Consider the following 23,599-nt stretch of genomic DNA (forward strand, 5'->3'; position numbering starts at 1 on the left):
CCAAGGTGGGCCTGTAGCCATGGTGAACAGGTGTTATTTCCAACTGAGATAGGGAGAAAGAGAGGGAGAGGGAGAGAAAAATAAATGTCATGACAGGGATAAAGAGAACGAATGCCAGAGAAGAATAAAAGTAAGCAAGACAGAAAGACAGCCCGTGCAGGCGTCTAACCGCATGGTCTCTGACCAACGACTCCCAGAGGACTACGTATAAGAACAGGAGGTGTAGGATGGAAGCAGGTGGGCCTCCTTAGACCTTCACTAACTGTTCTCTCCCTCACCGTCACTGCCCCCCCCCCCCCCCCCCCCCCCCCCCCCCCCACACACACACACTCAGATCAATGTTCCCGGAAGAAAGCAGCCAGGGTTTGGAGGGGTGGGGTGACATCACTAAACGTAGCCCCCACCAGAATGGGACGGGCACAGGAAGCGGTTAGGCGGGGGACACGGGGGGGGGGGTTGAAAGGGGAGTGTTTTGGGGGCGTCACGCTCGTCTGTGCGCGCGCGTGACACCGGTGTGCGCGGGTCCTCTGTGCTCCCTTCCTCTCTGTGAGAGACGGAGAGAGAACACCCACATGAACGCACGCACGTACGTACGTACGCTGTGTGACCAGGACTAGAGCTGTGACAAAGACCGGGAGGCTGCGGGGGGGGCGGGGGCGGGGGGGGGGGGGGGGGCTGGAGGGGGCTGGCTGGGGGATGTGCTGAGCCGGAGGGCTGGCAGCTTGCTGGGGCTCCTGGTTGGAGAGCGTGAACGCATGAAGAGAGAACAGAGAGAGAGAACACCCACGTGAACGCACGTACGTGTTCTCTCTCTGTCTCTCTCCTTCTCTCTGTGAGTGTGTGAGTGTGTGTAAGGGGGGGGGGGGGGGGGTAATTCTTTGGGTAGCCATCAGGACCAGTGTGACTCCTACGATGCTAAGTGTGATTAGCCCCTGCGGCGACATGGAGATGTGTTGAAGGCTGCATGAGTGTGTGTGTGTGTGTGTGCGCGTGTGAGTCAACTTGAGAATCCATGGTTTGGTGTGCGTACTTTGACCCCTGTCAGTGTGATAACCTCGAACGGCACGATCTCAATTTCACTCTCCACTTCTTCAGCCTGCTTATGTCTCTCCTCACTAGATGTGCGTCCATCTCCCCCCCCCCCCTTCATCCTCTCTCTCTCTCTGTCTTTTCTCTCTCTTTGAATCCTTTCCATTCTCTTCCTTCCCTTTGCCTGTCACCCGTCTATCCGATCCACTTTCCCTCTAAAATACTCTCCCCCGTCTCTCTCTCTCTCTCCCATCTCTCTTGCTCTCATCCAGCCTTGCCCTGCTGTGCTGATAGGCCAGTGTGAGGACAGGCATTTGAACAGATGGAGGGAGGGAGGAGGAGGGGGGGGGCTCTCTCCTCTCCTCCCCCCAGCTTGAGCTCCACAGCTCTGGCCCTGCCTGCCTGCCTGCCTGCATCGCTGTCTGTTTGCCTGCCTGCCTGCCTCCCTGTTTGCCTGCCTGCCTGCCTTTCTGCTCGCCTGCCTGCGAGGCCTGTGTGGCGGCCGGTCTCCTGGGCCCTGCCCCAAAGCCTGGATTTCCATGTAAGACTGGGCTGCTGACAATCACGGCTAACCCTGGTTGCTGGGCCCCAGTCCCAACCAGGAGCCCCAGCAAGCTGCCAGCTCTCCGGCTCAGCACATCCCCCCTCCAGCTCCAGGGAGAGAGACGGAGCGAGAGAGCGGGGGAGAGGGAAAGAGGAGAGGGAGGGGGAGAGAAGTAAAGAGAGACAGAGATAAAAGGAGGGATGAGTAGAGAAAAATAGAGAGAGAGAGAGAGAGAGAGGGGGGGAGAAGAGAACAGGGCAAGAGCCCAGCTCCCTGTCCAAACATGACGTCAAGCAGGAGCCGTTGTGCCAGGGAGGACAAACGGGAAAAGGCATGATGGCCCCGGGCTGTCGGAGCCAGGCATGATGGGAAAACGCCCCCAGAGAGACGGGACACCCAGTGGCAAGGGAGACCAATGGAGATAGAGAGGGAAAGAGGGAGACAGAGAGACAGTGGCAAAGAGAGCGAGAAAAACAGAGAGCGAGAGAGCGAGAGAAATGGACCGAGATAGAGAGCCAGAGAAAGAGACGTGTAGAGAGAGAGAGAGAGAGAGAGAGACGTGTAGAAAGAGAGAGAGAGAGAGAGAGAGAGAGAGAGAGAGAGAGAACGATGGACAGAGAAAGGAAGAGATGGATCGAGAGAGACGGACGGAAGAAGCAGAGACAGAAAGATGGATACAGACGCATAGATATAAAGATAGAGAGAGAGAGAGAGAGAGAGAGAGAGAGAGAGAGAGAGAGAGAGAGAGAGAGAGAGAGAGAGAGGGGGAACGCCGTGACTGTCAGTTGACACTCTGTCTCCGACCCTCCCTGACATGGGACCGTTCCATTTCCACTCGGTCTCCCGCATCTGTCAGACACACAACGTCGCCCGCGCCACCCAATCAAGCCTCTTTCTCCGGGCTCCCCTCGACACACAATGAGGCCTCTTAGCACCCTCTGGAAAACGGCCCCCATCTCTCTCCCTCCTTTGAATAGGCGGCTGATGAAGCCATCGCTGCCAAGATTGATCCTTGATAAATATCCAGCCCCAAACTGCCGGCAAGAGACGGAACGAAAGGGGAGGGGGGGGGAATTCGCCCAGCGCCAAACTCCATCTGCCCTAAGTGAATCTGGAGCCCTCTCCTCCAACCTCGTACCAGTAATTGAAAGCACGGCGGAGTGGGTCCCAGCCCACGCTTATCTCCTCTCTGCAGCGACCTCTGATAACGCGGGTTTATGGATAGGCCTGAATATGGTTCCCAAGTGCGTCGCTTACACCTATCGACCCTTATCAGATCCGCGCCTCTGCAAAGAGGCCCGCGTTGTTCCAGGAAGTGCCTCGTGGTCAGAGACCACGAGGCACTTCCTGGTGGTAACGGATTGTTTTCCAAACACCACGTTTGAGGTACGATATTGTTGTTGCGCTGTGTATCTCGGAGCACAGACAGACAGCTCCTTGGCCTTTACCACGGTAAGACTGTCATAACTGTGTCCTTTTGGTCCTCGATTAGTCCAGACCTTTGTCGTCGGGATAAAAGCGTCGACGGACGTGAAGGGGAAGGAAACGTGACGGGCGGGCGCTGATAGGCTCACCTCTGATGATGGACAGCTTGGCGTTGACGTTGATCTCGGCCTCGCTGTTCTCGGCCACGCACTCGTAGATGTTCTCGTCGCGCGGGGCGCGGAGGGGCTGGATCCTGAGCACGGCACCCGCCCCCTCGTCAAACTCGATAGTCTGGGGTAGGGAGAGAGAGAGGGGTGTTACGATCAGAGCTGTGTGTGTGTGTGTGTGTGTGTGTGAAACTATAGTCTGGGGTAGGGAGAGAGAGAGGGGTGTTACGATCAGAGCTGTGTGTGTGTGTGTGTGTGTGTGTGAAACTATAGTCTGGGGTAGGGAGAGAGAGAGGGGTGTTACGATCAGAGCTGTGTGTGTGTGTGTGAAACTATAGTCTGGGGTAGGGAGAGAGAGGGATGGGTGTGTTACGATCAGAGCTGTGCGTGTGTGTGTGTGAAACTATAGTCTGGGGTAGGGAGAGAGAGATGTGTGTTACGATCAGAGCTGCGTGTGTGTGTGTGTGTTTGTGAAACTATAGTCTGGGGTAGGGAGAGCGAGATGTGTGTTACGATCAGAGCTCTCTGTGTGTGTGTGTGTGTTTGTGGGTGTAACTCTATAGTCTGTGTAGGGAGAGAGAGATGTGTGTTACAATGAGAGCTGTGTGTGTGTGTGGAACTCTATAGTCTGTCTTAGCGAGAAGGAGGTGAGACTTGTGTTACGATCAGAGCTGTGGGTGTGTGAGAGTGTGTGTGTCAAACTCGAAAGCATTCCTTTTTCACTCCTTTGAATAGACACATTCACCAATCCTCCTGACCCTGAGTTCAGGAGATATCTTTCACACACACACACACAAACACATACACGTATGCGTGGATCGATGTGGCAACAGGGAAGAAGAGGCTCGTGGGGGTAGCCGTCCCCCAGTCGTGTCTTTAAAGATCTCAAGGCCAAAACTCTAATGAGGAAAAACAGTGCGAGTTCAACACCGAGATCAATATCAAAGTGAAAGCTGGAGGGAGGCCGGATAATGTTTTTTAACAAAAATCGCAAATGCGCGAAAATGCGTACTCGTAAACTCGAGTTCAATCCTGCAACCCCTGGGGTTTTTGTTTGTTTAGCCAAACCCCCCCCCCCCCCTTGCCCGCCCGCCATCCTTTCATCGAGAGAAACGTAATGCAAAACAGCACGGTTTTTAGTTGTCCCATTTCACAATATTTCCTTGTTTTTGTTGCTGCTGCTGCTGTTGTTGTTGTTGTTCTGTCGCCGTTGCCCTCCTGTAGGCGAGGGCAAAGTCATCCCAGTGTGCTTCCAGCGTCGATAGCGCCGGCGCGCTTTAATTCGAGAACGCTCAGCATCAATCGAGACTTGAAAGCCTCCAGCTCGCGGCGCGTTAAGGCCTCGCCCGCCAAGACTGGCGAGCCCCCTCGTTCGGCCGGGGCGCGGGCGGCGCCGCAAACACACACACTATCTGCCGTGTACCCGTCACGTACAGTTAAGACGTACGGCGTGGACGTGCGTGCCGGCGAGGGGAAGGTAGATCTTCAGAGACGCCCGTCGTTGTGTCCTCCTAGCCGTAAGGGGGCGCTAGTGGGTTTGATGGGGGTCGCTTTCTTACCTCGATGCGCTGGGAGTTGACCTTCTTCCCCTTCTTGTTCCAGCTCACCCGGGGTTTGGGGTCACCGGTCGCCTGGCACACGAAGGAGACCACGCCCCCGGATACGCCGATCTGGTCGACGGGAACTTTAGTGAACCGAGGTGGTGCTGGGGGAAGGGGAGAGAGAAAGAGAGAGAGAGATAGTTAGTGCGAATGCCAGGCGATGGGAAAGCGAGTATCGGTGGAGATGACCGATTCATGATTAGTCTGTCGACGCCTTCGAATCAAGGTGACGGTTTGTGACGAGCGCAGACAGTGACACGCCACTCACGCACCCGCACACCCCAAATTGTCGGTCTGAGCAGAGAGTGGGGCTGGGGAGCAGAATTTGGAATTCCACAGCTGTGCGAAAGGAGAACCCTCGCATCACTGTCTCAGACAGGAGAGACAGAGCGAGAGAGGGAGAGAGAGAGCGAGAGAGGGAGAGAGAGAGAGAGAGAGACAGTGGGACGAGAATTTCCATATCAAGAGGGCGGGAGAGACAGAGAGTGAAAGACCAAAAGAGAGACAAAGACCAAAAGAGAGACAGCGAAAGGAGGGAGAGAGATGTCGAGGGGGAGACAGGAAGAGAAACAAAGTAAAAAAAAGAGGGACATACAGAGAGAGAGAGAGAGAGAGAGAGAGAGAGAGAGGTAGAGAGAGGGGAGAGAGGTAGAGAGAGGGAGGGAGGCTGTGGACTGCAGAGAAGTCTGTATGAGCCGGGGAAGTGTCCATCGTGTATCAACACCTCAGGGTAATTACACTACAGACAATGCACAGCCTGACACGCTGAGGCCGACATGAATTATTTAATGGGGCAATGAATAATAAAGAGCCCCCCAGTCTCTGTCTATGGCTTCATGCCCCTCCTGTAACCCTCCGTTCACTCACTCACACACACACACACACACACACTCGTCGAGCAAAATCCTCAAACCCACACACGTCGCTCGCCCGGCTGCCTGCACCAGATGTGCGCAAACGGCCCGTTGGAGAGATAGAGGGATGGAACGGAGGAACAGACACAGACAGAGAGAGAGAGAGGAGTGATGGAGGGATAAAGGGAAGGAGAGGAGACGGAGGGAGAGGGGCGATGACGGACGTGCACGTCAGGAAAGAAGGGCGCTCGCTTTGGCATTTCAAACAGGTCAGTAAGGAAGCCATGGGACCAATCGGGTGGACGGAACTGGGGCGGGGGTGGTGGTAGGTGGTGGTGGAGGGTGGGGGTGGCGGTGGGGGGTGGGGGGGTGGGTGGGGGTCCTTGTTTTTTCTTTCCTTGCGAGGAACACGTCAACACACGTCCTCGTGACTCGACACATTGAGCCAGGAACGTCAAGCGCGTAACTCCAGGAGCTAATGTTTTTTGCAACTCTCTGCATTGTGTCCTGCGATCTATAAGGCTAGCGAGGGGGGGGGGGGCTCGTTCTGTCATGGGGAGGGTGCTGGGGGCCGGAGGGGGGGGGGGGGGTCAATCTTGACATGCAAGCGAGCCGGGTAGAGAGCGGCGTCCGCGGTCTCGGGGGAGACTTGTTAACTCCGGAGTGCGCCGATACGTGGGTATGATCAAACAGCCAACGCTGGAACATCAGATGAATAATTAAGAGGCAGCGGGCACAGCCCTCTCTCTGGGCTGTGATAAACACACATGAAGGAGAGATCCTGCATTGATTAGGGACACGCCTGATAGAGAGATAGAGCAAAGAAGCAGGAATGGGGGTGGGGGGAGGAGGGAGGGAGGGGGGGGGGGAGAAGTTAGTTGGAGTGAGATGGAGGCCTGGGGATACACGAGGCATTCCATAGAAAGTTCATTTTACTGCAAAAAAATAAAAAAATTATGGTATTGGTCGAATTCTTTGGTGAGCGAGGATAAAAACGCACGCACACATGCAACGGAATGTATATCCTACACGTCACACACGTGTTCGTGAGTCACAACACGCCCGATCGATGCACAGACTCGAATGGTGTCTTTGATCTCCCAGAGCCGTTGGGGGACTCGTCTCTCCGGGGTTTACCACGTCCCTGGAACCCCGCCCGAGGTTTCTCTGCGTACGTGTCCTATGTGTATCCGTGCACGTGCATCGCGATTGATCGGCGACGAACAAAGACGACCCGGAACTCAGATGTTCCAAAAAACGATGCCAAGGAGGTCAGGGGTTCCGTGTGAAACAAACCCGATCTTTGATGTGCCGCGCATTCTAGTTTAACGAATACATATCGACAAAGGACCTGCTATCCTGCTTGATAGCCCGTCCATGACACCAACAGTGTATGCAGATAACCAGTGAGAGGAAGGGTGGGGGGTTGGAAACCTAGGACCACCCCACTGCGTTTGAGCATATTGGCACACGCACCCCTTTAGAAGGGCTCACGAGCTCTACACGTTCAAAGGCGAGACCAGCACGACTGCGTCTCCCAGGTTAAACCTGGAGCACGGGTCTCTTCAACCGAAGAGAGAGAGGGTGATGGAGGACGGAGCCACAATGTGAGGAAATGAAGAGAGAGAGAGAGAGAGAGAGAGAGGGTGAGACTGAGCAGGAGAGACCGACAGAGAGAGCACCCACGTGGAGACAGACAGAGAGACGAGAGAGCGAGAAGTTTCCCCTCGGAGACAGAGAAAGACACACACGCATGTGAAGGTGCAGGGGGAGACACGGACGGGATACAGACGGACGAGCGGATGATCCCAGAGGTGGACCCATAGAGCGAGAGAGGGAGGGACTGGAGACGGGCGAGAGAGAGCAAAGGGGGAGAAGGGAGAAGGTGGTTAAGCCGCCCGTGCCCGGTGTGTAACCAGAGCAGCGGCCAACATCTAACACCGGCATCACACATAGCCCGAGGCTGTGTTTTACACCTGCTGAGAACCCAATAAATCTCCCGCCATTGAGAGGCATAGAGTGGAAGGTGTAGTGCGAGAGTGTGTGTGTGTGTGTGTGAGCTTGATTAGGAATATGAAGAGCACGCCGTTGACGAGGTCCTTTTCCACGTGCGAGTGCATGAGCGCCGTATGAAAACCGCCATCGGCATAATGAACCTTTTCGCTTTTTTCAGCCTCCGCTTGGCTCGGGGGCCTCGACTGGTGGTTGTTGTTGAGCGTCGCCCTCACTTCATCGGCTGAACCCTGCCGTCACGCAGATGGTAAATGCGCGATCGTGAATACCGTATGTCTATTGAAAAGAAATTGATTTTCTATTTCCGTGGTGATGAACGCCATCCCGGATGGCCTCATCTAAGCTGAGCTTTGCACGCAATCGGAAAGGGTCTGCCATGCCACCGCTGCCCACGCTGTACAAATCGGTTGCTCCATCACGACGAAAAAACAAAACGGAAAATGATACGGGTCGCATTTTTCTCTCCAAATGACTCACAATTTTCTAAATGCTACTATACTTGAAGAACGGAGTTCAGCTGTACATTCTACTCTCGATGACATTGAAAGGACATTGTCCCCGCAGCCTTGTAGCTGTCCCCCAGTATCGGATTCTATTCCCGTCTTCTTTCAAATGGAGAACAGGTTCCAACTCGGCGCAGATAAGCACACACCGCCGGGTTTATCTGCCTAGCAGGAGTCGGGTAAGGCAGGAATAGCATGAGATGGGGGAGCCGCTATCTTCACAGGATGGTAGAACGGAGCGTTACCGAGCAAACACGGCGGCCGGCGGGGGAAGCCAACTCACACTGTGTAAGCATCTACTTGTTTTGCTAATGTAGCATCCCGCTACTGACCGCTAACTCTGCTCGCCGCCGATAAGAGAAACGACACGGCCTCGTTCAAACAGCCTAGCGCGGCACGGGGTTGTTGCTATGTCGGTTTCCATTTACAGTCCTGTGCGTTCGCCAGTGTACTTTGCGAGACCTGAAGACGGATCTGTGACTAATGCCGGCGAACATTGAAGCCCACAACATAAATAGGAGCTATTATGGCGGGAATGAGAAAAGTGGAGGACAAAATGGCCCCTCGTAAACCCATTCAGTCATTTGAGAAAAGTGGGGGCTGAGAGGAAAACCACTTGGCATCCATCTAGTCGAATATAGACACCTGGGTTAGCACAGGAGAGAAAAGGCCTAGTCGAGGGTGAAGGGAACATTTGGACCCCATTTGAGGAGCTAGCGACTATTGGCCTATCTCACAGGGCAGTTAGCTTAGCCTACTCTACGGTGGTTGTGAGGTTTGACGCATGCCATTTTCTTTTCACCAATCAGAATGGGACTGTTAGTCTAACAGTGTAATTGAGCACACAGAGTCATGTTTCTCCAGACCTTGTTGACCTCCAATGCAGGTTGAAACTTGACGCAATCTTTTCCCACTTCCTGAAGGTGGCATATTGAGTCCGAAAGTGGAGCGATGGCGAGAGACGGAACGAGGCCCTGGGTGATGTTAATCACAGGAAATCTACCGCCGGTGGAGGGGGGGGTTACGTGGCAGGTCGGTCTCCACTAATGCCAGCATGCCTGTGGCTACTTGTAAGGGGGCCCCCCATGTCTGAACTGAGCCAGGCCAAGATTGGCATCCCCTCTCCAACCACCCCTCCATACCCCCCACCTCCATGAACTTCAAACACGCCCAGCAACACCCTCCAGGTCCACAAAACCGGGCCCCATCAATCAGGCCCCAATTCTCAGAGGCTTCCGTCGCTATGGTAACCAGACTAAGTCCTCTCGGCCATTACTTGCATAGCTTTGCTCCTGGCTAGAGCTAATGGACTGCTGTGAAGACTTGAATGGGGATTGAGAGCTAAGGGGAGGGGGGAGAGAGAGAGAGAGAGAGAGAGAGAGAGAGAGAGGGACAGAGAAAGGAAGCGATGGATCGAGAGAGACGGACGGAAGAAGCAGAGACAGGAAGATGGATACAGACACATATATATATATATATATATATATATATATATATATATATATATATATATATATATATATATATATATATATATATATATATATATATATATATAGAGAGAGAGAGAGAGAGAGAGAGAGAGAGAGAGAGAGAGAGAGAGAGAGAGAGAGAGAGAGAGAGAGAGAGAGAGAACGCCGTGACTGTCAGTTGACAGAGAGAGAGAGAGACACACCCCTTTAGAAGGGCTCACAAGCTTTACGTTCAAAAGCGAGACCAGCACGACTACGTCTCCCAGGTTAAACCTGCAGCACGGGTCTCTTCAGCCGAAGAGAGAGAAGGTGATGGAGGACGGAGCCACAATATGAGGAAATGAAGAGAGAGAGAGAGAGAGAGAGAGAGAGAGAGAGAGAGAGAGAGAGAGAGAGAGAGAGAGAGAGAGAGAGAGAGAGAGAGAGAGAGAGAGAGAGAGAGACAGAAATTCTATGGGATGCCAGTTGGAGGGATGTGGACAGATGGATAAAAGCATGGCAGTCTGGTTGTGCTCCTGGTGGAAAACGTGTTTTCGAGACTCCCTCTAGTTCAAGATCCCAAGGAGCGGGCATTAGCCATGGAGGGTTGACCTATCAAGATCCTCCGCCCTCTGGTACTCCAATCACCATGGTCCTTACTGACTCGTCCGATGTTCGTTTCTGGTTTAAAAAAAAGAAAGCTTTAACAGACATACGTCGATAAACAATCGTCCAGACCGTAATAATCCAAGCCCTGGTAAACCTCCGGAGGGCTAATTTATCCAGTCCTCCATGAGACATAATCCTTACCTTGCTCTAGAAAGCTAACGAGTTAATGAAACAATTGCTTTTTCAATTAAGGAGGGGGAAGGGAGGTTAATTGGGAGCCACTCTCTGGGCCAGGTGGTGGGCCAAGTCATCTTTGATGCAGTTAATTCGCAAAACGAGCGTGCTGATTGCATCGTCAAAACCAGGGTCATCTCCTGGGTCGTCTCACTCCCAGAAGAACGGCTCAGTGCTACGGAATCTCGGGGGGCCCAAACAGTGCGAGCATCGTTTCTGCATAATGTTTCTTTCAAAATCCTTTTTTTCCCCTCTTCAATTTGCAGTGAAAAAAAAATGTTGTGTACTTTCCATTAACTGGAAAAGAACCTCACCGTCCCTCAAAAGCCCAGGGCAGGACTGGAGGTAGCCGGTTTAAGTTATAAAGCTCTAATGATCCCGTGCAAACTATTCCATGCACACGGTTGTCAAGGAGATGAATTCAGGGGTGTCTTCTAATAGTGTAGAATTGGTCCCATTGAAACCATTGTTTTGGATACAGATGGAGGGGAAAAAACAACACATTACGCTGTAATCTGTTGGCAATAAATCAACTCGATTTCAAGAAGGCCAAAGGAAATTAAGTTTAAGAGCTCGGCCAATCGCGGAATAGCTGGGGGGCACCAAGGAGTTGCGAAATGGGACCAATTTTCTACAGTTCACAGTCTCTTAAGGCAATTGACACTTGTTGACTGCATAAAACGGATATCAAAACACCTGCAATTGGTAGGAGCCCAAAATGGTCTCTGGCCAAATCTTTTGTGTAACTGCTACATTTGGAGTACCACAAAATGCTTCTCTCTGAGAAGCATCTGAGAAGCATCTGGTTTCACACACAACCATGCTATGGAACTGAAAAACCTAAAGCTACACCAAGCATTTTACCACCACATTCTTGATTTGGAAAGCGTATTGTACAATTGGCTTTTACACCTTATCTAGGTAACATAGCAGGCATTTTTCCCTTTCCAAAAGTCACGATTCAAAACCTTTGAAGATGTGAATTTAGAGGGAGCACTCATCAAAGTGTTGGACACAATTACAATTTCAAAGGACACCTTGCCGCTGAGGTGAATTCATTTCTCCTGAAAACAGCAAGGGACAGTGCCTTTCACACACTTCAATCACTTGTATTGTTCTGTCAAACTTGACTCAAACGGCACTGCTCAAACTATTGGACTGTGTTATCCCATAGCAACAAAAAAAAATGGCGGATATCAGCACTTGGTCAAATTAAATCAAAAAGGCTTGGTGTCGATAGGACAAGAAAGTCATTTAATGCTACATACACGCTAGGATCGCAACAATCTCTGCTATGGTAAACATAACAATACTGAATTTAAATAAAGATGCTTACGGCTGTTGCTGATAACAGATATAGTGGGCATACAGAAACACTCTATCCACATTACTCTAAGAGGACTTGCATTCACCAGTTTATTAAGATTAATGCCGGTTGAATAATCCCTGGTTGCTTGGTCCAATAAGAAATCAAAGGCCTCGTCTACAAATCTTGTCATATTATTTGACTATATAGACGTACTGTGTATTAGCTGATTATGGAAATAAAAGCAAAAGGTGAGGTGTCATTGTGGAGACATCTGTCGGTTGCTACTAAAACTGCATCTTAAAAATAACAAGTAAAAAGAACAAGTGTCTTTCAAGCCAAACAGATTGGGTCACTTATGTAATGAAGTTGAGGGTGTGGGGCAAAGGATTTGTCCTGTTTAGTGCCCTGGGTGAATGATGAAAAGAACTTTCCAACTCAAATTAAAAATCCAAAGTTGAGGATCAAATTATGAGAAGCATCGCTGCTAAATATTGATGCTAAATCTGCTAAAGTGATGTCTGGAATTTTTCAAAGGGTAGTCTATCTCAAATAGAATTCAACTGAATTGAAAGGGAGGGAGAAGGATTGAACGGGAGAACTACTCTTTCTCCCTGAGGGGCCAGAAATGTTTTCATTTGGCAGCTTCAAAGGGAAAATAAATTATTGAAATTGCTCCCCCATCACTCTAGGCTTACGTCAATTACAATTAGTGGTCCCAGCTAAGACAAAGACAGGCCGGCAACTCTTAAGGAAATTGCATTGGAAAGGAAAGGGCATAAATAATCATACAAATCAAAATCGCACCTCATTGTCCTCAAGTATTCCAAGAACCCAACTGTGCACATCGCCAATATGCACCCCAAAAAATACAAATACAAATACCAAGAGAAACAAAACCAAACCTTATTTGGTCACTTAGTGGGTAGGCTTGGAGGAATAACATAGCGCTTTTTCCCTATATTTATGTACGGATTTAATTTTATCGCTGTGTGAGTCTTAGATGGTGGAAAAGGGCTACTTTTGAGAGGTGGCAGAGGAACAAATGGGATTTGTGGAGCCAGTGTTTTGGCTGGGCTATTCTGGGCACTGTTGTCTTGCGGTGTCTGCTGGTGGAAGGCCGACGGGAGCATAATGCAGGGCCTTGGATGCTGTGGTCAGACAAACCGACACGCCCTGCTGAATGGACAGGGTTGGGAAGAGCGTGTGTTTGTTTTCATCGGATCTGTTCTTGGTATGGGGCGAGAGCGCAGTCCCAATGGGGCAGCCTACTTCCTCTCTAAAGAGGCCAGCGTTAGTTCTCCTTATTCCCACAGTTTTGAGTTCCACCAAACACACACACGATGACCAACAGCAGCTACTAAATGAGAGCAGCATTTGTTATCTGTCTAAAGGAGAGTCGTGGTCAAGCGTGGTCAGATTGACCAATCTCTGAGACGGTTCTCGGTTCGGACAAGCCCATTCTGTTCCTCTCCATCTGGAAATCAAATCAAATCAAATAGTTTTGTACAGACATTTTGACATGTCATTTAGCAGAAGGATTTACAGATGCCCACTGTTATCAACATCTAAGCCTAAAGGCAACACAAAGAAAGAAATCCCTAGACTGGAAAATAAAATAATCAAAACACGACAGAAAACAATGGTTTTCTCACGGAAGAACTGGGAAAAAAAGAACTTTGCAAGAAGCAAGTCAGGGAGAAATCTTGTCTAGGTGGTAGAGAAGGACCCTAGGTGTTATCCATGAATTGGAGACAAATGGGTTTTGAGGTCAACTCCCTAAAATTCCCCACAGATTACAATACAGGACTTTCCAGAGCAATACACAGGCAGACCTGGAAATGAAAGGCTACCATGCTCCCAACAGTACAACAACAGTACCGCCTGTAGGGGGTCTCTCGCTTTCACACAAACACACACACACACACACACACACACACACACTCGCTCACATACACGCACAATGCAAAGGGAGGCTTTATTACTGCGGAGTGGCTGGATTTATTCAACACTCTTTTTCCTTTTTTGATTAAAAATGTCTCCTCCTCCTTGTGATTTATGAGAGTGAAAGGAGGAGAGAGCGAGCGAGAGGGAGGGAGAATGACATCATGCTTTTAGCAAAAGCCCTCTCCGAAGAGGTGACATCCACTTGCTGCGCGCGTGCGCGTGGCGTATGTGTGAGGGTGTGCAGAGAGGTGTTGATGGAGCGAGGGAGAAAGAGGGTGGACTAATATGAGGTTCTTTGTCCCCTCAAGATCAGGTGGGAGAGAATTGAATTGGACGACAGCACCCCTGGGCCGCGCGTGCATAATTGCGTGTGCGCGCGCAATTCCAGAGGCGGGTGTCCAGAGGCGGGTGTGTCTGTGGCGCTCGGCAACGGCAGACAGGTGCACGGAATCAAACAGAGATGGAGGAGGGGCGAGTATGAATGGAGGGTAGAGTGCTTTAAACGAGGCGGAGGGGAGGAAAACCTTGGGCAGACAAAACACCAAACACAGCCCAAACAGAGAGCTCTGTCAACCTGCAGGAGCCGCTGGCTGGATTCAATCGGAACTAGCAATTAGGCCGGACGACGGAGAACGGGCTATGGGGGTGTGCGTGCGTAGGCTCTTACGTTTGCGTGCGTGAGCATGTGTCTGTGTGTGTGTGTGTGTCCAAGCAAACCACTGTGGTCTATTTGGACGGTTATATACAAAGGCTGCTCTCCACAGTGGCTACTGTGAGTGATGTGTGTGTGTGTATCTAGATAAAGTTACTGAGAGGGAAAGGAGAGAGAGAAAAAAAGGAGGGAGAGAAGAAGAAATGGAAAGAAACCGAGAGGAGGGGAGACAGAAAACAGACGGCAAAGAGTAGAGGGGGGGGGGGGTGAGGGGAGGGGAAAGAGGAGAAGAGCGATGCTCTGATAGAGAGATAAAGGTGGGAACAGACAGACGAGTATAGGAGCCTAGTAGAGAGATACACATCAGCGATCGGAGTAAGCTCCACTTTAGCTCGCAGAGGTGAGCAGGAGAGAGAGAACACCAGGCTAATTCAAACAGGTGAGGCTCAAACTAGCTCTCTGTCAGCTCTCTCTCTCTCTCTCTCTCTCTCTCTCTCTCTCTCTCTCTCTCTCTCTCTCTCTCTCTCTCTCTCTCTCTCTCTCTCTCTCTCTCTCTCTCTCTCTCTCTCTCTCTCTCTCTCTCTCTCAGGCGCGCGCCCATCGACTGCCTTTAAAAACTCGACGGGGAAGCCTCTCCTCTTTCTCATCCCCGCCCCCCCCCCCCGCGCTCTTTTATTTATCTGCCGCGCTCCTTTGTTTTGTTTTCCTAATGCGTCTCTAAACCCATCTTAGGGGAGGAACGGAGCGGAACAAATCCCGACCAGGGAGAACCGGCGCGGTGTTCCCACTGGTGCTAAGTGAGGAGATAGGGAGGATAGACCCATATAGATAGCAGCTATGGTGCAGATATTCTACGCGCATAGCTAGGGGTTACTTTCTTTTTCTTTTTATTCATCCCAGATTAGGATCCCAACCCAATGGGAGGAAAACAATAAGGAAACAAAGCCGGCCAATCTTAGATAACACACAAAGTAGGCTAAGTCGAAGACGGTGCATCAACCGAACACATCAAACACCCGGAATATTATATATAGACACACAGACCTCAGAGCCAAACAACTCACCATAAACCAACATGAGTACATATGTATATGAATACAAAAGGTTTCCAAATGATCAAAATCAAAATCAAAACCTGTAGAAAAGGTTAGTGGATGTATGGTTGAAGGGTACTTACATAAGGCATGTGAACCGGACAGCAGCAAGGACAGGAGCAAGGTGCTGAGAGGCAGCAGCGCCGGCAGAGAGAGGCATGGGGGCGAGCCGGCGGCCATCTTGGCTCCAGAGGCGAGCTTTGACCTGGCTACAGAGCCGAGGCCCCACGAGTAGGAGAAGGGGGGGGGGGTCTTCACGCAGGAGGGCTTGGCACTCTGTCGGGGAGGGGGGGGGGGGAGGAGGAGGCAGAGAAGGAGAGAAGAGAGGTGGATTAGGTCAAATGTCATGCATTCAGAAGCACGCTTGTTGGACACCTAGTGCGCGGGTGCAGAAATCGGTTTCCTTTTACAGTCGATGCACTCTCACCCGCTGTTAGGCCACTGTGATCACAGACATTTCCCAGACATGAGACTGAAACCGCCCCCCGTATCAGCCTAGAACACAGATAAGACGCCATCTGCAGTTTCCACGGTGAAGTGCCTGTGTGCATCCCCCACCCCCACCCCCAATCCCAACTGCAATCAACTGCTTTTCACATCCCATAATTAGTCTGGGGTGCTATCACAGGATCTTGTCATTATTTGCTTATCAGCACATCTTGTAATTAGGAAGGTACCCGGCGATATTTCATGGAACGTCTCTTTGTTTGAGTCAAATTGCCATTAATCCTTGTGTGCACACGCCAGGCCCAGGGAACGAGGCCTCATTGATATGTCTACCGTGTCATACGTAGCCGAGTAGTTACACACGTTTAATTAAAAGGAGGAGGAATAAAAAGGGAACAGAGAGAAAGAGAGAGAAGAAGATGGAGGGAGAGACAAAAGGTAGGGAGAGAGAGGGGGAGAGATGAGAGAGAGGGGAAGGCGGAGAGATTCGAGGGAGGGAGTGAGTGAGAGCGAGGGAGGGAGAGATGAGAGGGATGTGAGAAAGAGGGGGAGGGAGAGAGAGAGTGAGAGGAAGACCGAGGAAAGATTGCTTCGAGAGAAAGAGAGAGCGAGGGATGAAGAGGTCTATAACAGGAAAGAACCCCCGGTTCGGTTTGTCGTAGACACCTCTGAGCCACAAGTGCTTGGAAGGCTCGGAGATTCGGATCGGACAAAAACAGCCACTCGCTGCGATCGCATTCAACTTTTTCAAAGACGAGGCGCGAGCGGGGACTTCCATGGGCGGAGCGTATGCCCGTAAAAGGAACTGCATCACGCGTACTGCGCCTCTCTCAAACATCCTCCCGGCTCTGTGTGCCGCGGTAAAACGATCCGCGTGCACCTCCACCCCTATTATTATACCGACTGAAATGAGAACACCAGATTAGTCGCTCCAGTCAACAACTGAGCGCGCCATGTCGCAGACGAGCCGTTTCGCAAACGCAGGCCGGCAGCCAAAGCCACAGCCGCGGTTGCTAATCGCAGAGTAACCCGGCACCGTAGACGCCACGCCGGAGCGCTCGCCAAGTCCCCGCCCACTTGGCTCCGGGGCCCATCTCTCAATCACCCACATTCCCCTCCCACGCCCATCTCCCCGTGTTTTCGCGCTGACTGGAACAGCTATCCCTGTCCTCCTGCACGACAATGGCTCCATGGTTGCTCCTCACGCCGAATACTGGGGGCTCTCAGAGAAAACTGAGCTCATCTCTCTCACAGAATAGCATACGCTTCTGTCTTGGCACTTATTCTTTCTTTCTTTCAGAGGGCAGGCGATGTCACTAGGGGGAGAGAGGGAGAGAGAGAGAGAGAGAGAGAGAGAGAGAGAGAGAGAGAGAGAGAGAGAGAGAGAGAGAGAGAGAGATGGATGAGGGTGGAGAAAGAGAGGGAAAGGAGGGAGTGTGAAAGTGACAGGCGAGGGTTGTCGTGACGCTGTCATTCGTTAACAAATTGTGGACGTGGAGGGATCTCCTCACTGCCCACCAGGAGGCCATGGCGCGGGATGTTAAAGCCCACAGGAAGTGCACCTCGTTTCGGGTTGGAATCGATCGCTTTGCTCATAGGTTGACTTCCTGCCTCCAGATTTGGTTGCAACACTAAACTCCAGACAGTAAGCTTGGTGTATGGTTGTGGAGCATTGATGTAGGTTGAATAACAACACGCACCGCCGTGCCCAGGTCTAATGCAGCCATGAAAACAACACCTTTTCAAAGATATTTATCCCACCCTCTAAGAATTATTACTTTAAATACACAATAACAAAGAAACACAACAACCCTGTTTCAAATCTCACACTTACAGTGCGACTGTTGCCAGCCCAAGCTTAGAGACAGGCGAGGCGACGGCACAAACTCTCGGCTGTCAATAGAGATGCAAGTGTGTCACCCAAGTGGTTTCGTGGTCGAATGCTTGGAGAAGCACAGAAGCAGAGCACTTCTCTCGCTATTAGCACCTCTCTTTGAAACCACAGTCCTCGCTAAAAGCAACCAGTTTCTCTTCTGGAGAGGAGCTCTGGAGGACAAGGGTACGTGTATGTGTGTTTAAGGGGAGCCTGTGCGGGGTGTGTGTGTGTGTGTGTGTGTGTAGGAGAGGGGGGGGCGTCGAAAAGCGCTTCGCAGTCTACAGAGGGTACCGTGTCGGCTAATCGATTGCTAAAGCCTAGCTGCCCGGCGCCCAACACATTCACAGGGCGAGGCGGACAGGAAATCGCTAATTGCTATCGTTCCTGATCCCCAGATTTACACCCGTGTCCTTGGCTACCAGTGGAGGGCTATCCTTTTCTGGGGCAGGCGTGCTAATGCTAAAGCTATGGTATTGTTTCATAGGCTCAGCTCATCCTTGTGTGAACAAAACCCATTTGTGGCGCACAAATGACTAGTTCAGAAAGATCTAACGCTCAGACAAAAGCTTGATGTTAGTAGTTTACTTGCTCGATGCTAATAAAGACGGTTTTGTCTGTCTTTGGATGGTATAATAGTACCACGCTAGGAACATTTCGGTCTAACGGTCTTCACTGAAAGAGCCGGGGAGACACCCAAGCATATTTTAGGCCGTCACGAAAGCAGAGCAACATGCAGAAGAAGGTGCTTCTGCCATCAATTATTAAGCTACGCAACCGGCGAAGACTTCGCTGTTCACTCGAGCAATCTGGAGTCCATCACATTGGGTGATGTAAGCACACACACACAGGGTACGGATGGGCAGGCACATACTTTAACGTACACATCCACACACATTTCTGGCAACAGGTCGCCGATACGTCTCCAAACTGGCAGCAATCATGATTGGCCCAGATTGCTGCCCGTTTTCCCTCCCTCCCTCCCTCCCTCTCAACCACCCTCTGTCTTCCAAAAGTACTCTGTTCTGAGGCAGCTTCATGTGAGTAATTTGGTATTCTGTCTGGCGCGATCAGCAACCCCTTTATGTACATTATTGATGCTCACGCATCGTATTCAGGAGAGGACTCCAATTATGCCCAAGTCTACGATTGAAGCAGTGGACCGATGTGGACACACACATGTACACACACGCATGCCATATGAAACAATGTGAATTCATGAGAGAGAAAAAATACCACTTTGCCTGCAGGCCCAAACCCCCCGAAACATGCCTTTCCCCAGATATGAGGTAGGCTGCTTGCATTAGGTTTCACAGCCTAGCTGCACCAAAACAACCGATCTTTACCGACCAATCATTTGCAGGATCAAAGGGACCCTTCTGGATCTCTGGCCTTCCCTTCTTGACTTCAAGACATTTTGGATGGAATCAAGTTGTACGTCGGATCTCGTTTCTCCTCCTGTGAAGTTCTTCTCCGCCTAGTGCACCCGACTGGGCCTAAACCTCGGTGCTCCAGGACTTCCCTGGTTCACCAAGCCTCACCGCTGGCTAAGAACCTCACAAACTTGCTCCTCCTCTGTAAAGACCACACACATAGGCGACAGAGGAGCTAATGTGGTGTTAGTTTACGTGCGTGTGCGTGTGTGTGAGGGAGTCAGTGGGTGTGTGTCTGTGTGTTGAGTAACAACTGTATCCAAGAGACTCTGCATCTGCGTGTGCATGCACCGGCATGATGTGTGTGTGTGGCCAGGACAATAGAGAAACAAGCGAACAGAGACATGTTGATGCACACCATATCTATCTCTAGAGGCACAGTCACACGCAGTCACACGAAACAATTAACTGAAGGCTATATCACAATAGAAATGAGGACTTTTATGGTAAAGGTTGATTAATTCCACTCAGCATCATGAGCTTCATCTACTCGACGTAAACAGTCTAACCTGGAAAAACACTGCAAAGTCCTTTATTTTCTTTCATTTCACCACTGTGCTTTGCTAGCATCGCAGAAGAGACAAGCGGCTCGATTTTTACTCCACTACAATACAAAGGGAAAGATAGTCGCGAAACCTGGACTGTTAGGCTATGTTTCGTCTTTTTTTTTGTAAGAGGATTGTTTCAGTCCCCAGCTAGTGTACCACACAGCTTTCATTTTAATAGGCTTCCCTAAAAGCAAACGCTAACTCATAGCACTTTACGCTAACAATGAACAGGGTGTCGTAAACTGGGCCCTTCCAGCCTTCATTCAGAATATCGCTCTTTAAACTGGTTAAACTTTGTGCCTCGCCGCTTCATGGTCACCGTTTACCTCGCAGTTTGAAGAGCCCTCCTTTGATTCACTAGCTAGCGATGACCAAAAGACTCGGGTGTAGGCTTGATCACAATTTCCAGCTATTTTCTGCGCTCTTACAAAAGCTTACGTGTGCGTGTGACTGTGCCTCTAGAGATAGACATGGTGTGCATCAATGTGTCTCTGTTCGGTGGCCAATCTATTCGAGCTCAATTGATTCAAGGTGTCAATTCTCACATTTCGCACTTTTTTCGTTTTACGGTTTAGCTCGCTCATCAGTCTCTCAAATTCCCAGTTTCAAATCTCTGAGGCATAAAAGCCGTCCATCTCAAAGATACATTAGTTAAACATTTGCATAAAATAATATAGGCCCTAGTTGTTTGTGTGGGTCTGCATAGCTTGGATACCTGCACAGTGTTGTTGTGTTTGTGTAGTGTCCTTGAATGTGTGTGTGTGTGTGTGTTGTGTGACTAAAAATAACTTCAGTCGTTCAGGCTTGAATTTATTTGTATTTTCCTCATTTCCCTTCTCCTTTTTCCCTCTCTCCCTCTCTCAGCCCTTCCCCTTTGCGCATGCATACTTAAGTGTGCTTGCATTGCAGATGTTTAGTGGGGGAATCGCATGAATTTGCATGGATCTGCAGGGCGATTATGTAAACGCCCTTCGTGTGCCTGGCTGTCTATCCCCCTCTCTCCTTTATCACTGGTCTCTCCTGCATCCCCCTCCCTCCATCCTCACTCCACTTCTGCTCTGACAAGATCTTGATCGTAGAGTCATACCCCTAAACTCCATTCACGGCAACACTCGCTCACTTTGTTTTGTTGGGAATGAGCAAAAAACCCAAAGTGAGTCAGCAAAGGAACAACAGTAATTCCCTATGTGATTTACTTGAAATCTTGCCGTGTGGGTTTGTGTCTGAGTGAGTGTTTACCCAGATACAATGGGGACCTGCGTCAGTGCTGCCAGGCTACAACTGGGCTTAACAAAGCTCAGGTCTCCCACACAACGGCCATTTAGCAAACTCAGTTTTCAAGACTGAGGTCATTCTGTCCCAAGAACAGACGTCCAACTGTCACTGAGCAAAGCTTTTGTAAGAGCATTTGTTTACACAGGCCGTTAGGGCACAGGGTCTTAGGGCTTTTCGCACGGCAGTTGGATGAACTGCAAGACCTTTCGGAGACACAAGCTGACTGACAGTTGCACTTTCCTGGAACCCCTCCAATGCACTTGTTAAGAAAAGCCCCGCCAAGACCAGCATTTGACAACGCCATTTTTTCCCAACACACAAAATCAGGGAAGTCAGAAAGCGACAGGGTTTGTTTACGTGCCAAGAGGAAGCGCTGAGTCTTCTTCGCCCGTCCTCTCCAACCTGCCGCAGTAAAAAAAAACAGACAAGCTCTCGGTGCTACAAAGAAGTAGGATTGACAGTTCCTGATTGGCTGGGGCTGACCTGAAAACAAAAGTGTTACTTCCTGACGTTTTGTTGAGCAACAGAAACCATTATGCCGTCTGTCTCGGCCTGACCCAGACGTTCCAGCGCCAGCAGACAACACTAACTTAACCGGCCGGCTGGCTCTCCCTGTTCCGGGTGGGACTGGGTCAGAGCCCTACAATGCTCCCGAAGGTCAAGGGTCGCGGACACCCTCCGTAGGCATCATAGTCATGGCTCTAGACCAGACATTATAGACGGGCCCATTTAATTACACAACACCCGGGGGGGGGGGGGGGGTGCAGACACATTAGTCCTTGACAGGAGACGGAGGCGACGTCAGTCCCTGGCCCCGCGCCAAGACCGACAGACAAGCATCGCACGGGCCCGAGAAGTGATAGTCGGCCGACCGCCCTTTAAATTTGCGTTGGGAGGAAACTTTTAGAGGGCAGCCGGACTGCTGGGAAATGTGTGCCCAGTTTGTTTAAGAAGTGGAATAGCGAGGAATGTGATTATGGTAAGTAGATGGGTCAAGCGAAATCGTGTGTGTGTGTGTGTGTGTGCGAGAGAAAAATGGTAACTGCACAGTGTTTTTGGTGCCTAGTTTGGTTACAAGTAGCCCGATGGCATGGGTAAGTGACGGTACCGAAATATTATAAGAGACACAAGATATTTCAGAAGTATGTGTGTCTCTCTATGCTGCCTATTACGCCGTGTATGCAGTTGTCCATGTGTCTTGATGCCCTGATGAAGGTGAGTGCATGTGTGTGTGTGAGACACAATTACAGCAGAGTCATTGCTGGTGAAAGGGACATTGGTGCGGTTCCACTAGTATTCTAGACCGGCAGATTATTTATTCAGTAACCGGTGGAAGCAAGTCCACTGGCAGTGTGTCACCAAGTCAGACCCCAAGAATATCGAGCCAAGGCACTCCTAAGATGTCATGGCCACCTTGATCCATTTGCAGGTAAAGACTGTTGGGGGAAAAACAGCACTAAAATAGACACCCGTTAAATACAAATGGAAGCTGCATACGAACTAACCTTGAGAATTCCAAACAGGATTTTTTCTCCAAAGTCTCAGAACAAGCAAACATGATGATTCACCTCAACCTTTTTACTCTCGCATCCCATGAACTCCAATACCCAATATCTCCTTGAATTTCATCTCGTGTTCCTTCCTGTTTCACATTGTTCTGACGAGAACCTCAACTCCGAGTTTTAACGTGACGACCCAGACAAGCTTGACTGATGAATACTCACTTCACCGAGGACATCCATCTCTCCCTCTCCTCTTTTCAGGCATTTAATTAAAAGGAGTTGATCCCACTAATTTGAAACAAATTTGATTGGATAAGGACCTTACAATCTCAAGTGTCCCTTCTATTGGTTGGGTAGGCAGCAGACAAGATCACAGCACAAATCACACTAAATCTACTAGATGTAATTTAATTTCAAATGTGTAATTGTTAGTTAAGTGTAGTCTGATACAATACAAGTCTGAAAGAAGCCAGATTTAATTGTTCTGGTCTATTTAGAAATGTCTGTTCTACCCAGTTAATCCTCCTCTGCTCTCCTCTCCCCATCTCCTCTCCTCCCACTCTCTATCTTCTCCTCCATTATATTCTGCCTTGTTCTCCACTAAGGTAGGCTATTCAAAATGCAAGGTGGTAGAAAACACAAGCCATCACTATTTGCAGAAAATAATAAGTGTGTGTGTGTTCCGTCAAAATCAGACGAGACAGATGGTCATGTTAGGTTTGCCTGGTGTCTTTCGATCTCTGTATGTCTGCCTGTCTCTTTGCCTGTCTGTCTGTCTGTCCCCCCCCCCCCACACTCCTCCCAGCCTGGGAAAAACAACTGGTCCTGGTTTACAGCTGCAGTAAAAACCGGAGCAAGGAGCAAATGTTCCAGACAGTTCCGGATCCCCGCTCAAACGCTTTGACTCAATTTGCCAGCGTGAGACGCGTCGCATTCATGAAAAGGAGGGGGGGAAAAGAGTCCAGGGCAGAAGGTAGTTCCAGTTCTTGGCATGGAGTGAAGCTCATGACCGAAGCATGATTTGGCATCACCAGCCAGGGCGCAGAATGTCATGGCCTCCATTAATGTATTCCTCCATAACAAGCAGGGCAG

The 23,599-nt window shown here is 50.3% G+C and overlaps 1 protein-coding gene across 1 annotated transcript in view; it reads right to left on the bottom strand.

Annotated features, from left to right (window-relative positions):
• The window catches only part of ptprsa (protein tyrosine phosphatase receptor type Sa), an 89,384-nt gene that overhangs the window by 56,300 nt on the left and 9,485 nt on the right, over positions 1-23,599 (bottom strand). The window contains exons 2-4 of the mRNA XM_062450624.1: positions 15,513-15,705; positions 4,725-4,870; positions 3,148-3,289 (exon numbers count right to left, since the gene is read on the bottom strand). Of these exons, the coding sequence (XP_062306608.1) occupies positions 3,148-3,289; positions 4,725-4,870; positions 15,513-15,609 (385 nt within the window). The 5' untranslated portion in view covers positions 15,610-15,705. The remainder of the gene's footprint in view (positions 1-3,147; positions 3,290-4,724; positions 4,871-15,512; positions 15,706-23,599) is intronic.

This window comes from Osmerus eperlanus, chromosome 24 (genome assembly GCF_963692335.1).
Source record: "Osmerus eperlanus chromosome 24, fOsmEpe2.1, whole genome shotgun sequence".
NCBI lineage: Eukaryota > Metazoa > Chordata > Actinopteri > Osmeriformes > Osmeridae > Osmerus > Osmerus eperlanus.